The 16,732-nt window shown below is 43.1% G+C and overlaps 1 protein-coding gene across 3 annotated transcripts in view; it reads right to left on the reverse strand.

Moving 5' to 3' along the window:
- Positions 1 to 1,502: 1,502 nt before the first annotated feature.
- Positions 1,503 to 16,732, reverse strand: part of LOC135548031 (ephrin type-A receptor 5) — a 115,870-nt gene continuing 100,640 nt past the window's right edge. For 2 of the 3 annotated variants that reach the window (XM_064977226.1, XM_064977225.1), the window contains exons 13-14: positions 7,988 to 8,179; positions 1,503 to 6,001 (exon numbers count right to left, since the gene is read on the reverse strand). In XM_064977226.1, coding sequence (XP_064833298.1) covers positions 5,896 to 6,001; positions 7,988 to 8,179 — 298 coding nt within the window. In that variant the 3' untranslated portion in view covers positions 1,503 to 5,895. Of the gene's footprint in view, positions 6,002 to 7,983; positions 8,180 to 16,732 lie in introns of those variants that run through there. The other variant, XM_064977227.1, reaches the window with a different exon arrangement.

Consider the following 16,732-nt stretch of genomic DNA (forward strand, 5'->3'; position numbering starts at 1 on the left):
TGAGAGGTTAACATGTATTGGGGGTATGATATAACATGCTAACCTTCCTGTTATTGTATAGGTGAGAGGTTAGCATGTCTTTGGGGTATGATATAAAATGCTAACCTCTCCTGTTTTTGTAATGGTGAGAGGTGGTTAGCATGTCTTGGGGGTATGATATAAAATGCTAACCTCTCCTGTTATTGTAATGGTGAGAGGTTAGCATGTCTTGGAGGTATGATATAAAATGCTAACCTCCCCTGTTATTGTAATGGTCAGAGGTTAGCATGTCTTGGGGGTATGATATAAAATGCTAACCTCCCTGTTATTGTATAGGTGAGAGGTTAGCATGTCTTGGGGGTATGATATAAAATGCTAACCTCCTCCCTGTTATTGTAATGGTGAGAGGTGGGGTATGATATAAAATGCTAACCTCCCCTGTTATTGTAATGGTGTAATGGTCTGGATTACTGCAACTCGCTGTTGGCTGGGCTCCCTGCCTGTGCCATTAAACCCCTACAACTCATCCAGAACGCCGCAGCCCGTCTGGTGTTCAACCTTCCAAGTTCTCTCACGTCACCCCGCTCCTCCGCTCTCCACTGGCTTCCAGTTGAAGCTCGCATCCGCTACAAGACCATGGTGCTTGCCTACGGAGCTGTGAGGGGAACGGCACCGCAGTACCTCCAGGCTCTGATCAGGCCCTACACCCAAACAAGGGCACTGCGTTCATCCCCTCTGGCCTGCTCGCCTCCCTACCACTGAGGAAGTACAGTTCCCGCTCAGCCCAGTCAAAACTGTTCGCTGCTCTGGCCCCCAATGGTGGAACAAACTCCCTCACGACGCCAGGACAGCGGAGTCAATCACCACCTTCCGGAGACACCTGAAACCCCACCTCTTTAAGGAATACCTAGGATAGGATGAAGTAATCCTTCTCACCCCCCCCCTTAAATGATTTAGATGCACTATTGTAAAGTGGCTGTTCCACTGGATGTCATAAGGTGAATTCACCAATTTGTAAGTCGCTCTGGATAAGAGCGTCTACTAAATGACTTAAATGTAAATGTAAATGTAGGTTAGCATGTCTTGGGGGTATGATATAAAATGCTAAGCTCCCCTGTTATTGTAGTGATGAGAGGTTAGCATGTCTTGGGGGTATGATATAAAATGCTAACCTTCCCTGTTATTGTAATGGTGAGAGGTTAGCATGTCTTGGGGGTATGATATAAAATGCTAACCTTCCCTGTTATTGTAATGGTGAGAGGTTAGCATGTCTTTGGGGTATGATATAAAATGCTAACCTCCCCTGTTATTGTAATGGTGAGAGGTTAGCATGTCTTGGGGGTATATGACATTTGTGTATTAATATAATTCTCAATCTTATCTCCCAGTGTGGTTGGCCCGTCTTGCATCGTCGACATGTCTAGACTTCAACTGAAGACCTGGATGACACACTGTCCCCTCTGTAGAGGACTTCCTTTGACCAGGGCCCATGGTGGAATGAAATGAAGTGGTTCAAAACAACATTAACATTAAGTAGCCCAGGAAGACTTGATGTTTTCATTTTATTGCAAAAATATAACATTTTATATATTACACTACAAAAACATTTACCAACAACAACAACAACAACAACAACATACTGTTTCAGGAAGAAGACAAACAAATAGTAAACAGCTTTTTAAATGCGTTTTCATTGTTTTACTTAATTGATCAATTAACACCTCATGAATGGGTGAATTATTTAATGAATTGAAACACTGTAATTCATTAATGCGGAACACAATTTGAAACACTTGTAAAACCAAACAGATACTGTGTCACTACTCAGCAGCTTGGGCTGTAGATTCATGTAATTTTATATAAATAAATATCACTGTCATCTACTGATGGACAAAGAATACAAGATAGCTAAAATATCTATATTTGTACAACAGATACAGCCTAGTTGCTATATAAGTACGGTGTGAGCAGTGATACAGTAATTAAAGTGAATTCTTGTTGGTCAATATTTCACTAGTCTGCTGTTTGAGCTGTTGGGTAGAATGGACTCTGTAAATCTGTAATGCTTTGTATGTGTTAGCCTGGTCTCAGATCTGTTTGTGTCCTTGCTGTCAATGTCAGACAAACAACGAGTGACAAGGAGTTGGCATGATAGCACAAACAAACTGGCACTCAGGCTATACACTGTATGTGTGTCAGTGGTTTGAAAATGATATGCACTGAATATACATCTGTAACTCTGAAGGAAGCACAGTGTTTAAAAGTGCGTAAATGAAGGACGTCGTTTCTCCAGGCTATTCCAGGTAACTTCAACTACAACTAACTGCTATGGTCTTATGCCGTCAGACATAATCAATTAACAACACAAAACCAGCAGATCAACACAGAGTTTTCACATGTTGATCATGTCAGTTGATTAGTCTGTATTATTAGCCTTAGGCTACCGTACAGGAATCCATATCATATACTCTGGAAAATACATTTTTCTATGATTCCATCTGAAAGACTTGTGCTTTGTGAAGTCAGGCACTAAAATAGAGCCTTTGTGTTTCCTGAAAGATGACCATAACGTAGACTACCCTCAGTGAGGGGACAGATTTTTCTTGCAAATGTAGAACAAAAACATGCTTTATAATATCCACACAGAATCAACATAACATTTAGCATGGTGCTTGTTTTTCCATTTAAGACCTAAAACACATTCAGGTCAATCAAGACTTTTGTTGAATGCCAATAGGAGACTCCGTGGTAATAATTGACTTTAAGGACATCTTATGGAAAAGTTATAGCGAATATCGGCTAAATATTGAAATCTTAACACCACGTGGCAATCACCCAACAAATAGTTGACAAACAGGTGTGTTTTGTACATTTATTCAATCACATAAAATATTAATATGTTGTTTCCTTCAAAGTGCAACTTAAATTAGTTTCAGGACAAACTAGTTATTTTTTGATACCAAGCTGTTATGTTGGTTGATACCAAGGTGTTATGTTGGCTGATACCAAGGTGCTATGTTGGTTGATACCAAGGTGTTATGTTGGCTGATACCAAGGTGCTATGTTGGTTGATACCAAGGTGTTATGTTGGTTGATACCAAGTTGCTATATTGGTTGATACCAAGCTGTTATGTTGGTTGATACCAAGGTGCTTTGTTGGTTAATACCAAGCTGCTATGTTGGTTGATACCAAGCTGTTATGTTGGCTGATACCAAGGTGTTATGTTGGTTAATACCAAGGTGCTATGTTGGTTGATACCCAGGTAGCCGGGGGGGCGACAGGCAGCCGGGGGCGACAGGTAGCCGGGGGCGACAGGTAGCCGGGGGGGCGACCGGTAGCCGGGGGCGAACGGTAGCCGGGGGGGGCGACAGGTAGCCTAGTGGTTAGAGTGTTGGGCCAGTAACTGAAAGGTTGCAAGATTGATTCACCCGAGCTCACAAGGTAAAAATCTGTCGATCTACCCCTAAACAAGGCAGTTAACCCACTGTTCCTAGGCCGTCATTGTAAATAAGAAAATGTTGTTAACTGACTTGCCAAGTTAAATAAATACAAATGAAAATACATCCCATAATGAACGCAGATAGAGTAATCATTGATCATTAAGCAGAAGTTATGTGCACATGACTGTAAAATGCTCAAGTTCAACCAATAAAGCACTGAGAAGTGAAGCATCTATTAAATCATACTCTACACTCTTAACAGAAGGTGCTATCGAGAACATAGAATGGTTCTTCAGCTGTCCTTATAGGAAAACCACTATATGGTTCCCTTTACACACAGGGTTCTACATGGAACCCAAAAGGGGTTTTCAAAGGGTTCTCTTATGGGGACAGCCAAAGAACCCTTTTTTCTAAGAGTGTACATATTCTCCACATTAACCCAGCCCCAGTATGTAATGTTCTCCAGCGTAAAGAAGAAGGAGAGGAAACAAAGCTCCCTGGTTTTACAATCCAGTATATACATGTTAAAGTCAAGAAATGTTCCACGGACTGACGGTTGTGGATTTGATTGGCCGGAGACTTTATAATAATGACCTCCTACGACATGAAGAAGAAGAATTCGGTGGGTCATTACATTTGTCCTATTTCACACATGTACCCGTGTGTATTATACACGTGTGAATTGGAAATGTGTTTTTGCATATCCCACTCCCCCTGAGACACCATCAGAGAGTGGGGTCATGGCCAGGGTTGTGTAGTCATGAAGAAATACTACGCACATACAAATGCTTGTATAGAATAACATTGACAAATAAATGACTAATACCAAGCTAAAAGTCTATATTGCTTCTTTATACTCAGGAGTTCTCCACCAAAATAACACATATTCGTATGAAACCAGTCTTACTGCATAAACACAGTCCGATCTCTGTATGGTAGTGGATACACAGAGGGGTGTGGTGAAGCTGGATGTGCAGAGGAGAGTCTCATAGATAACCAACTAGCGAATCAATAGAATGTGCTGTTAGATGTTGTAGAATCTGCTGGATTGGTTCTATTGGTATGTTCTGTTGAATGACAGTTCTGGAGATTCGTATGGATTGCTGAGAGTTCCATTTTAAAGATTCTGTTGGAAGTATGGATGTTCTGGTAGATTCCTGGAGGTTCTGTTGGTTGTCTGAAGGTTCTGATGAATAGAACATGTTGCAGTCTCTCCATCGGATGCATGTGGAGCTATGGAACCCTGGAAGTTCTGTACAATTCTGTCTGATTACGTTGAAACAGTCGTTTTTCTGTTGGAGTGCGACTGGTTCCGTAGTTTGTCTGAAAGTTCTTAAGGATGTTTGTAGATACTGCAGGATGTCAGTAGGATATCTGTGGGTTCTGTAGGACATCTGTGGGTTCTGTAGGACATCTGTGGGTTCTGTAGGATATCTGTGGGTTCTGTAGGATATCTGTGGGTTCTGTAGGACATCTGTGGGTTCAGTAGGACATCTGTGGGTTCTGTAGGACATCTGTGGGTTCTGTAGGACATCTGTGGGTTCAGTAGGATATCTGTGGGTTCAGTAGGATATCTGTGGGTTCTGTAGGATATCTGTGGGTTCAGTAGGATATCTGTGGGTTCAGTAGGATATCTGTGGGTTCTGTAGGATATCTGTGGGTTCTGTAGGACATCTGTGGGTTCTGTAGGACATCTGTGGGTTCTGTAGGACATCTGTGGGTTCTGTAAGATGTAAATGGGTTCCGTAGGATGTTTATGGGTTCCGTAGGATATCTGTGGGTTCCGTAAAAGTGCTGAAAGTTATCCTCTGTATTACTGTTGATGATGTTGAAGTAATGTAGGCTGGCTGTCTAGAGGTAATAGACTGTGTGTAGCTGCCGGGGTTTCTGAAGGGCCAAACAGTCAGCCAAGAGACTGACTCCCATGTCTGAGTCCCATCCAGGAAGAGTACTCAGCTAGCGCTCTTCAGACTGGACTAGGAGAAAATGGGCCAAACAAGATGGTCTTTTAAAACATTTCATGGCACAGATTTTGGAACAGAATTTGACCCGGGCTTGTATAATTCACTGTTTACTTGCCAGTGACTTCCATCCCTGAGAGTACTTAACTACACAGAGTCTGCTCCTCTCACTCCACCCAGTAGAGGGGTTCAGGTCCCAAAGACACAACTGTTCAACACCAAGCGCTCTTCAGTGTTCCTCAGTTCATCAAGTCACATCCCGTTGTGTTTCAGTTTGTTTCCGTCAATAAATACATTGTGTTCATGGAAAGTTCTAGGCCACTCGATCCATATGTCTATCTGTCTGTCTGTTGGGAGTAGGGTCAGATTGGTCCTGTAAAGTTCATACATCTGGCCTCTATCAGTGGTCAGATTGGTCCTGTAAAGTTCATCATGGCTGACCCTAGGTTCAAAGGTCAGATTGGTACTGCAGTGCCCATACTGTACATCTGGCTGTAGGGTAAGGGGTTAGAGGTCAGATGGGTATAGTATTATTCACCAGGCTAACTCTCATCTCCTGGATGCTGTTGATTATCTTCTTCTGATGTCCAGCCAGGTTCACTCCAACCCTCCTCAGGTCACTGCAGGAGAAACATAGTACTCAGTACCTTTGTCATTTAGGAAAACTGTTTTTAGCTGATACACCTAACATTTGCTGGCTTGAGCAAATCGACTTCATCAAGTGTTCTTGGTGTGAGCCACGAGTCAAATTTTTTATTCATTTTACATTGAAAAAGAGCGAGCCTCTCGCAGAGCCGTGCTGCTTAAGTCCGGGTCAAATTGAAATGAATGAGAGCGTTCGGCAGAAGCTACCCGTCCAGGGTAGCAGGCCGAGGCTTGCCAATACCGGTAACTTATCCTAAATTCCCAGATTTCCAGAAATCCTGGTTAAAGGATTCCAGATGTCTCGTTTCCAGGAATATTCCAACCTGGGAATTTGGGGAAAGTTAGCAGAACTTCGCAACCCTCAGCAGGCCTGTTAATGTGACCTCATCCATTCTACCCCCTATAGGGAACATCTGCCCTCCCTCAGCAGGCCTGTTAATGTGACCTCATCCATTCTACTCCCTATAGGGAACATCTGCCCTCCCTCAGCAGGCCTGTTAATGTGACCTCATCCATTCTACTCCCTATAGGGAACATCTGCCCTCCCTCAACAGGCCTGTTAATGTGACCTCATCCATTCTACCCCCTATAGGGAACACCTCCCTCAGCAGGAACATCCCTCCCTCAGCAGGCCTGTTAATGTGACCTCATCCATTCTACCCCTATAGGGAACATCTCAGCAGGCCTGTTAATGTGACCTCATCCCTCAGCAGGCATCTGTTAATGTGACCTCATCCATTCTGTTAATGTGACCTCATCCATTCTACCCCTATAGGGAACATCTGCCCTCCCTCAGCAGGCCTGTTAATGTGACCTCATCCATTCTACCCCCTAGGGAACATCTGCCCTCCCTCAGCAGGGAACATCTGAACATCCCCTCCCTCAGCAGGCCTGTTAATGTGACCTCATCCATTCTACCCCTATAGGGAACATCTGTCCTCCCTCAGCAGGCCTGTTAATGTGACCTCATCCATTCTACCCCCTATAGGGAACATCTGCCCTCCCTCAGCAGGCCTGTTAATGTGACCTCATCCATTCCATTCAGCAGGCCTGTTAATGTGACCTCATCCATTCTACCCCCTATAGGGAACATCTGCCCTCCCTCAGCAGGCCTGTTAATGTGACCTCATCCATCTATAGGGAACATTCAGCAGGCCTGTTAATGTGACCTCATCCATTCTACCCCCTATAGGGAACATCTGCTATAGGGAACCTGCCCCTCAGCAGGCCTGTTAATGTGACCTCATCCATTCTACCCCCTATAGGGAACATCTGTCCTCCCTCAGCAGGCCTGTTAATGTGACCTCATCCATTCTACCCCCTATAGGGAACATCTGTCCTCCCTCAGCAGGCCTGTTAATGTGACCTCATCCATTCTACCCCAGGCATCTGTTACATGTTAATGTGACCTCATCCATTCTACCCCCTATAGGGAACATCTGCCCTCCCTCAACAGGCCTGTTAATGTGACCTCATCCATTCTACCCCCTATAGGGAACATCTGCCCTCCCACAGCAGGCCTGTTAATGTGACCTCATCCATTCTACCCCCTATAGGGAACATCTGCCCTCCCTCAGCAGGCCTGTTAATGTGACCTCATCCATTCTACTCCCTATAGGGAACATCTGCCCTCTCTCAGCAGGAGCCATCTTCTGTCTGACTCAGCAGAAACTACTCTACAGTGCTTCGCTCGGCAAACTCTGTTGCAGGCCATTACTTCCCAAGACAGAAAAAACAACGTTTTCTCTAACCTTAGAAACTTTTGCTGAGTAGACATGGCATGATACACCTTAGAACAGGAAGGAGATGGAGTACGTCCCAAATGGCATCCTATTCCCTATAGAGTGCACTACTTTTGCTCAGGGCCCATTGGATATAGGATGCCGTTTGGGATACACCCTCAATCTCATCAGAGGTTAAACAGGAGGAAGGAGATGAGCTAGTGTTTCTGGGAGACTTACTCCAGGGTCATGTGGGAGACCACTTCCACTGAGGTGTATCCACTGTCCACGAAAAGCTCTACGTAGCGACCCATCTTAATACCCTTCAGCCACTCCTCTATAGACTGGTACCCACTGGTCTCCATCAGGGCTACTGACGCAGACACGCTGCCCTCCGAGTCCACACTGCCAGGCTCCACGAGATTAGACACCCTGAGAGAGGGGAGAGAAGAACAGATCATGTCAGTGTACTGTTCACCGCCAGCAGAGAACAGTAGTTGTCAAAATACTGAACCTTGAGGAACACCCCAAATATCCATGGTTAGATCCGAGGATTTATTAGCATTCATTAGCTCTCTCTCTCTCTCTTCGTCCCAGCTGACACAACAACTTTCTCTCTGTTTTTCTCTGTGAAGTGAGCTGCATCTGAGACCCCTTTTCCCCACCTCTGTTTCACCTATCCGGTGTGGGTTTTTATGTGAAATGACTGTGATCTTCTCCGGTCACAACTTGTAGACTTGTTTACGTGTTGCTGTGCGTTTTGTTGCCAACCTTACTTTGCTACCTGACAACCTTACGTTTTTTTCTTTTTAATTACCGTTTATATTTTGTTCCCCCCCCCCCAACTTTTTCACTCCGGATGCTTTATCTGGACATGGTTCGTCAGGACCTCCAACAGCCGAAGCTAAGTAGTAACATTAACATGATGCCTTCTAATTGCAGTCGCTGTACTCATAATATACAGGAGAACGATCGCCTTACGGCGAGGATAGATGTGCTACAAGCCCAGCTACAGACCCAATCGTTAGGCAGAGGGTCATTTCAGTGTAGGAAAGGATGAAACAGCGTCTGTGCCACCAGTAAGTACAGATAGTAGTATAAATCCCCTGGCACAGTCCCCGCAGCCGGACAACTTTCTCACGGTTTCTGGAAGCAAATGCTGTAGGAACGCTCAACCGGTGTCGCTCATTCAGCCGACAGAAACTTTCAACCGGTTTTCCCCATTAAGCAGCGAGTCGGAGTCAGAGGACGAGCCATCTCTGGTCTCTACTCCTCCCGTTACGGGGTCTGAGGCCGAGCCTTCTCTGGTCTCTACTCCTCCCGTTACGGGGTCTGAGGCCAAGCCTTCTCTAGTCTCTACTCCTCCCGTTACGGGGTCTGAGGCCGAGCCTTCTCTGGTCTCTACTCCTCCCGTTACGGGGTCTGAGACGCCGAAGCTTCCCACCATTAGCTCTGACAAATTGAAAACCCTAGTCATTGGCGACTCCATTACCTGCAGTATTTGACTTAAAACAAATCATCCAGCGATCATACACTGTTTACCAGGGGGCAGGGCTACCGACGTTAAGGCTAATCTGAAGATGGTGCTGGCTAAAGCTAAAACTGGCAAGTGTAGAGAGTATAGAGATATTGTTATCCACGTCGGCACCAACGATGTTAGGATGAAACAGTCAGAGATCACCAAGCGCAACATAGCTTCAGCGTGTAAATCAGCTAGAAAGATGTGTCGGCATCGAGTAATTGTCTCTGGCCCCCTCCCAGTTAGGGGGAGTGATGAACTCTACAGCAGAGTCTCACAACTCAATCGCTGGTTGAAAACTGTTTTCTGCCCCTCCCAAAAGATAGAATTTGTAGATAATTGGCCCTCTTTCTGGGACTCACCCACAAACAGGACCAAGCCTGGCCTGCTGAGGAGTGATTGACTCCATCCTAGCTGGAGAGGTGCTCTCATCTTATCTACCAACATAGACAGGGCTCTAACTCCTCTAGCGGCACAATGAAATAGAGTGCAGGCCAGGCAGCAGGCTTTTTCCCAGCCTGCCAGCTTAGTGGAGTCTGCCACTAGCACAGTCAGTGTAGTGAGCTCAGCTATCCCCATTGAGACCGTGTCTGTGCCTCGAGCTAGGTTGGGCCAAACTAAACATGGCGGTATTCGCCTTAGCAATCTCACTAGAATAAAGACCTCCATTCCTGTCATTATTGAAAGAGATTGTAATATCTCACATCTCAAAATAGGAAACTATTTAATGTTACATCCTTCACTTCCAAGGCAGTTATAGTCAATGAACTAATCACTGATCATAATCTTGATGTGATTGGCCTGACTGAAACATGGCTTAAGCCTGATGAATTTACTGTGTTAAATGAGGCCTCACCTCCTGGCTACACTAGTGACCATATCCCCCGTGCATCCCGCAAAGGCGGAGGTGTTGCTAACATTTACAATAGCAAATTTCAATTTACAAAAATAAATAAATGAAAATCATGTTTTCGTCTATTGAGCTTCTAGTTATGAAATCTATGCAGCCTACTCAATCACTTTTTATAGCTACTGTTTACAGGCCCCTGGGCAATATACAGCGTTCCTCACTCAGGTCCCTGAATTGTAGAATTGTAGTCATTGCAAATATATTCTAATTTTTGGTGATTTTAATATTCACATGGACAAGTCCACAAACCCACTCCAAAAGGCTTTCGGAGCCATCGTCGACTCAGTGGGTTTTGTCCAACATGTCTCTGGACCTACTCACTGTCACAGTCATACTCTGGACCTAGTTTTGTCCCATGGAATAAATGTTGTGGATCTTAATGTTTTTCCTCATAATCCTGGACTATCGGACCAACATTTTATTACGTTTGCAATCGCAACAAATAATCTGCTCAGACCCCAACCAAGGAACATCAAAAGTTCTGCTATAAATTCACAGACAACACAAAGATTCCTTGATGTCCTTCAGACTCCCTCTGCCTACCCAAGGACGTCAGAGGACAAAAATCAGTAACCACCTAACTGAGGAACTCAATTTAACCTTGCGCAATACCCTAGATCCAGTTGCACCCCTAAAACCTAAAAAGAAACTAGCTCCCTGGTATACAGAAAATACCTGAGCTCTGAAGCAAGCTTCCAGGAAAATTGGAACGTAAATGGCGTCACACCAAACTGGAAGTCTTCCTACTAGCTTGGAAAGACAGTACCGTGCAGTACCGAAGAGCCCTTACTGCTGCTCGATCATCCTATTTTTCCAACTTAAATGAGGAAAATAAGAACAATCCGAAATGTATTTTTGATATTGTCACAAAGCTAACTAAAAAGCAGCATTCCCCAAGAGAGGATGGCTTTCACTTCAGCAGTAATACATTTATGAAATTCTTTGAGGAAAAGATCATGATCATTAGAAAGCAAATTACGGACTCCTCTTTAAATCTGCGTATTCCTCCAAAGCTCAGTTGTCCTGAGTCTGCACAACTCTGCTACGACCTAGGATCAAGGCAGACACTCAAATGTTTTAGTACTATGTCTCTTGACACAATGATGAACATAATCATGGCCTCTAAACCTTCAAGCTGCATACAGGACCCTATTCCAACTAAACTACTGAAAGAGCTGCTTCTTGTGCTTGGCCCTCCTATGTTGAACATAATTATCGTCTCTCTATCCACCGGATGTGTACCAGACTCACTAAAAGTGTCAGTAATAAAGCCTCTCTTGAAAAAGCCAAACCTTGACCCAGAAAATATAAAAAACTAATCGGCCTATGTCGAACCTTCTATTCCTCTCAAAAATTTTAGAAAAGGCTGTTGCGCAGCAACTTACTGCCTTCCTGAAGAAAGACAATGTATACGAAATGCTTCAGTCTGGTTTTAGACCCCATCATAACACTGAGACTGCACTTGTGACGGTGGTAAATGACCTTTTAATAGGGTCAGACCGAGGCTCTGCATCTGTCCTCGTGCTCCTAGACCTGGAAACCCAAATTGGTCTACACGGACAAGTTCTGGCCTGGTTTAGATCTTATCTGTCAGAAAGATATCAGTTTGTCTCTGTGAATGGTTTGTCCTCTGACAAATCAACTGTACATTTCGGTGTTCCTCAAGGTTCCGTTTTAGGACCACTGTTTTCACTATATATTTTACCTCTTGGGAATGTCATTAAAAAACAAAATGTTAACTTTCACTGCTATGCGGATGACACACAGCTGTACATTTCAATAAAACATGGTTGCACTCGCTAGAAGCCTGTGTTTCAGACATAAGGAAGTGGATGGCTGCAAACTTTCTAATTTAAACTCGGACAAAACAGAGATGCTTGTTTTAGGTCCCAAGAAACAAAGAGATCTTCTGTTGAATCTGACAATTAATCTTGATGGTTGTCTCAAATAAAACTGTGAAGGACCTCGGTGTTACTCTGGACCATAATATCTCTTTTGACGAACTGTTTCAAGGACAGCTTTTTTCCATCTATGTAACATTCAGTGTGAAATGTGCAGTGTGAAATGTGCAGTGTGAAATGTGCAGTGTGAAATGTGCAGTGTGAAATGTGCAGTATGAAATGTGCAGTCTGAAATGAGCAGAATGAAATGAGCAGTATGAAATGTGCAGTGTGAAATGTGCAGTGTGAAATGTGCAGTCTGAAATGTGCAGTGTGAAATGTGCAGTGTGAAATGTGCAGTCTGAAATGTGCAGTGTGAAATGAGCAGTATGAAATGGGCAGTCTGAAATGAGCAGTATGAAATGAGCAGTATGAAATGAGCAGTATGAAATGAGCAGTATGAAATGTGCAGTCTGAAATGTGCAGTATGAAATGAGCAGTATGAAATGAGCAGTATGAAATGAGCAGTATGAAATGAGCAGTATGAAATGAGCAGTATGAAATGAGCAGTATGAAATGAGCAGTATGAAATGAGCAGTATGAAATGTGCAGTGTGAAATGTGCAGTATGAAATGTGCAGTCTGAAATGAGCAGTCTGAAATGAGCAGTATGAAATGAGCAGTATGAAATGAGCAGTCTGAAATGAGCAGTATGAAATGAGCAGTATGAAATGAGCAGTATGAAATGAGCAGTATGAAATGAGCAGTATGAAATGAGCAGTATGAAATGAGCAGTATGAAATGAGCAGTATAAAATGAGCAGTAGGAAATGTGCAGTATGAAATGAGCAGTATGAAATGTGCAGTATGAAATGAGCAGTCTGAAATGTGCAGTATGAAATGAGCAGTATGAAATGAGCAGCGTGAAATGAGCAGTATGAAATGAGCAGTATGAAATGTGCAGTGTGAAACGTGCAGTGTGAAATGTGCAGTCTGAAATGAGCAGTATGAAATGAGCAGTATGAAATGAGCAGTGTGAAATGTGCAGTGTGAAATGTGCAGTCTGAAATGAGCAGTATGAAATGAGCAGTGTGAAATGTGCAGTGTGAAATGTCAGTATGAAATGTGCAGTGTGAAATGTGCAGTGTGAAATGTGCAGTGTGAAGTGTGTAGTCTGAAATGTGCAGTCTGAAATGTGCAGCGTGAAATGTGCAGTGTGAAATGTGCAGTGTGAAATGTGCAGTCTGAAATGATTAGTATGAAATGTGCAGTCTGAAATGAGCAGTCTGAAATGTGCAGTGTGAAGGTTGTAATCTGAAATGTGCAGTGTGAAATGTGCAGTCTGAAATGTGCAGTCTGAAATGTGCAGTGTGAAATGTGCAGTGTGAAATGTGCAGTCTGAAATGTGCAGTGTGAAATGTGCAGTGTGAAATGTGCAGTGTGAAATGTCAGTATGAAATGTGCAGTCTGAAATGTCAGTATGAAATGTGCAGTATGAAATGTGCAGTGTGAAATGTGCAGTATGAAATGTGCAGTGTGAAATGTGCAGTGTGAAATGTGCAGTCTGAAATGTGCAGTGTGAAATGTGCAGTGTGAAATGTGCAGTGTGAAATGTCAGTATGAAATGTGCAGTCTGAAATGAGCAGTCTGAAATGAGCAGTCTGAAATGAGCAGTCTGAAATGTGCAGTGTGAAGGTTGAAATCTGAAATGTGCAGTCTGAAATGTGTAGTGTGAAATGTGCAGTGTGAAGGTTGCAGTTTGAAATGTGCAGTGTGAAATGTCAGTATGAAATGTGCAGTGTGAAATGTGCAGTCTGAAATGTGCAGTGTGAAATGTGCAGTGTGAAATGAGCAGTATGAAATGGGCAGTCTGAAATGAGCAGTATGAAATGAGCAGTATGAAATGTGCAGTGTGAAATGTGCAGTATGAAATGTGCAGTATGAAATGAGCAGTCTGAAATGTGCAGTATGAAATGAGCAGTCTGAAATGTGCATGAAATGAGCAGTATGAAATGTGCAGTGTGAAATGAGCAGTATGAAATGAGCAGTCTGAAATGTGCAGTCTGAAATGTGCAGTCTGAAATGAGCAGTATGAAATGTGCAGTATGAAATGAGCAGTATGAAATGAGCAGTATGAAATGAGCAGTATGAAATGTGCAGTCTGAAATGTGCAGTCTGAAATGTGCAGTCTGAAATGTGCAGTCTGAAATGTGCAGTATGAAATGTGCAGTATGAAATGTGCAGTCTGAAATGTGCAGTCTGAAATGTGCAGTCTGAAATGTGCAGTCTGAAATGTGCAGTGTGAAATGTGCAGTGTGAAATGTGAAAGTTTGAAATGTGCAGTCTGAAATGTGCAGTGTGAAATGTGCAGTGTGAAATGTGCAGTGTGAAGGTTGAAATCTGAAATGTGCAGTCTGAAATGTGTAGTGTGAAATGTGCAGTCTGAACTGTGCAGTGTGAAATGTGCAGTGTGAAATGTCAGTATGAAATGTGCAGTGTGAAATGTGCAGTCTGAAATGTGCAGTCTGAAATGTGCAGTCTGAAATGTGCAGTCTGAAATGTGCAGTGTGAAATGTGCAGTGTGAAATGTGCAGTCTGAAATGTGCATGAAATGTGCAGTCTGAAATGTGCAGTGTGAAATGTGCAGTCTGAAATGTGCAGTCTGAAATGTGCAGTCTGAAATGTGCAGTGAAATGCAGTATGAAATGTGCAGTATGAAATGAGCAGTCTGAAATGAGCAGTCTGAAATGTGCAGTCTGAAATGTGCAGTCTGAAATGTGCAGTATGAAATGTGCAGTATGAAAAATGAAATGAGCAGTATGAAATGAGCAGTATGAAATGTGCAGTATGAAATGCAGTCTGAAATGAGCAGTCTGAAATGAGCAGTATGAAAAGTCTGAAATGTGCAGTCTGAAATGTGCAGTATGAAATGAGCAGTGTGAAATGTCTGAAATGCAGTATGAAATGAAATGTGCAGTCTGAAATGTGCAGTATGAAATGTGCAGTGTGAAGGTTGTAATCTGAAATGTGCAGTGTGAAATGTGCAGTCTGAAATGTGCAGTCTGAAATGTGCAGTGTGAAATGTGCAGTGTGAAATGTGCAGTGTGAAATGTGCAGTCTGAAATGTGCAGTGTGAAATGTGTAGTCTGAAATGATTAGTATGAAATGTGCAGTCTGAAATGAGCAGTCTGAAATGAGCAGTCTGAAATGTGCAGTGTGAAGGTTGTAATCTGAAATGTGCAGTGTGAAATGCAGTCTGAAATGTGCAGTGTGAAATGTGCAGTGTGAAATGTGCAGTATGAAATGTGCAGTGTGAAATGTGCAGTCTGAAATGTGCAGTGTGAAATGTGCAGTGTGAAATGTGCAGTGTGAAATGTGCAGTGTGAAATGTGCAGTGTGAAGGTTGAAATCTGAAATGTGCAGTCTGAAATGTGTAGTGTGAAATGTGCAGTGTGAAATGTGCAGTCTGAAATGTGCAGTGTGAAATGTGCAGTGTGAAATGTGCAGTGTGAAATGTGCAGTGTGAAGGTTGAAATCTGAAATGTGCAGTCTGAACTGTGCAGTGTGAAATGTGCAGTCTGAAATGTGCAGTGTGAAATGTGCAGTGTGAAATGTGCAGTGTGAAATGTGAAGTCTGAAATGTGCAGTCTGAAATGTGCAGTGTGAAATGTGCAGTGTGAAATGTGCAGTGTGAAATGTGCAGTGTGAAATGTGCAGTCTGAAATGTGCAGTGTGAAATGTGCAGTGTGAAATGTCAGTATGAAATGTGCAGTCTGAAATGTCAGTATGAAATGTGCAGTCTGAAATGAAATCTGAAATGTGCAGTCTGAAATGTGCAGTGTGAAATGTGTGCAGTGTGAAATGTGCAGTCTGAAATGTGCAGTGTGAAATGTGCAGTGTGAAATGTGCAGTGTGAAATGTGCAGTGTGAAGGTTGAAATCTGAAATGTGCAGTCTAGTGAAATGTGCAGTGTGAAATGTGCAGTCTGAAATGTGCAGTGTGAAATGTGCAGTCTGAAATGTGCAGTGTGTGCAGTGTGAAATGTGCAGTCTGAATTGCAGTCTGAAATGTGCAGTCTGAAAAGCAGTGTGAAATGTGCAGTCTGAAATGTGCAGTGTGAAACAGTGTGAAATGTCAGTATGAAATTGCAGTCTGAAATGTGCAGTATGAAATGTGCAGTAGTGAAATGTGCAGTCTGAAATGTGCATTGCAGTGTGAAATGTGCAGAAATGTGCAGTGTGAAATGTGCAGTGTGAAAATTGAAATGTGCAGTCAACGAAATGCAGTGTGAAATGTGCAGTCTGAAATGTCAGTATGAAATGTGCAGTACGAAATGTGCAGTCTGAAATGTGCAGTATGAAATGTGCAGTGTGAAATGTGCAGTGTGAAATGTGCAGTGTGAAATGTGCAGTGTGAAATGTGCAGTGTGAAATGTGCAGTATGAAATGAGCAGTACGAAATGTGCAGTCTGAAATGTGCAGTATGAAATGAGCAGTACGAAATGTGCAGTCTGAAATGTGCAGTGTGAAATGTGCAGTGTGAAATGTGCAGTATGAAATGAGCAGTACGAAATGTGCAGTCTGAAATGTGCAGTATGAAATGTGCAGTCTGAAATGTGCAGTATGAAATGAGCAGTACGAAATGAGCAGTCTGAAATGTGCAGTGTGAAATGTGCAGT

The sequence above is a fragment of the Oncorhynchus masou genome, chromosome 11 (assembly GCF_036934945.1).
Source record: "Oncorhynchus masou masou isolate Uvic2021 chromosome 11, UVic_Omas_1.1, whole genome shotgun sequence".
Taxonomy (NCBI): Eukaryota; Metazoa; Chordata; class Actinopteri; order Salmoniformes; family Salmonidae; genus Oncorhynchus; species Oncorhynchus masou.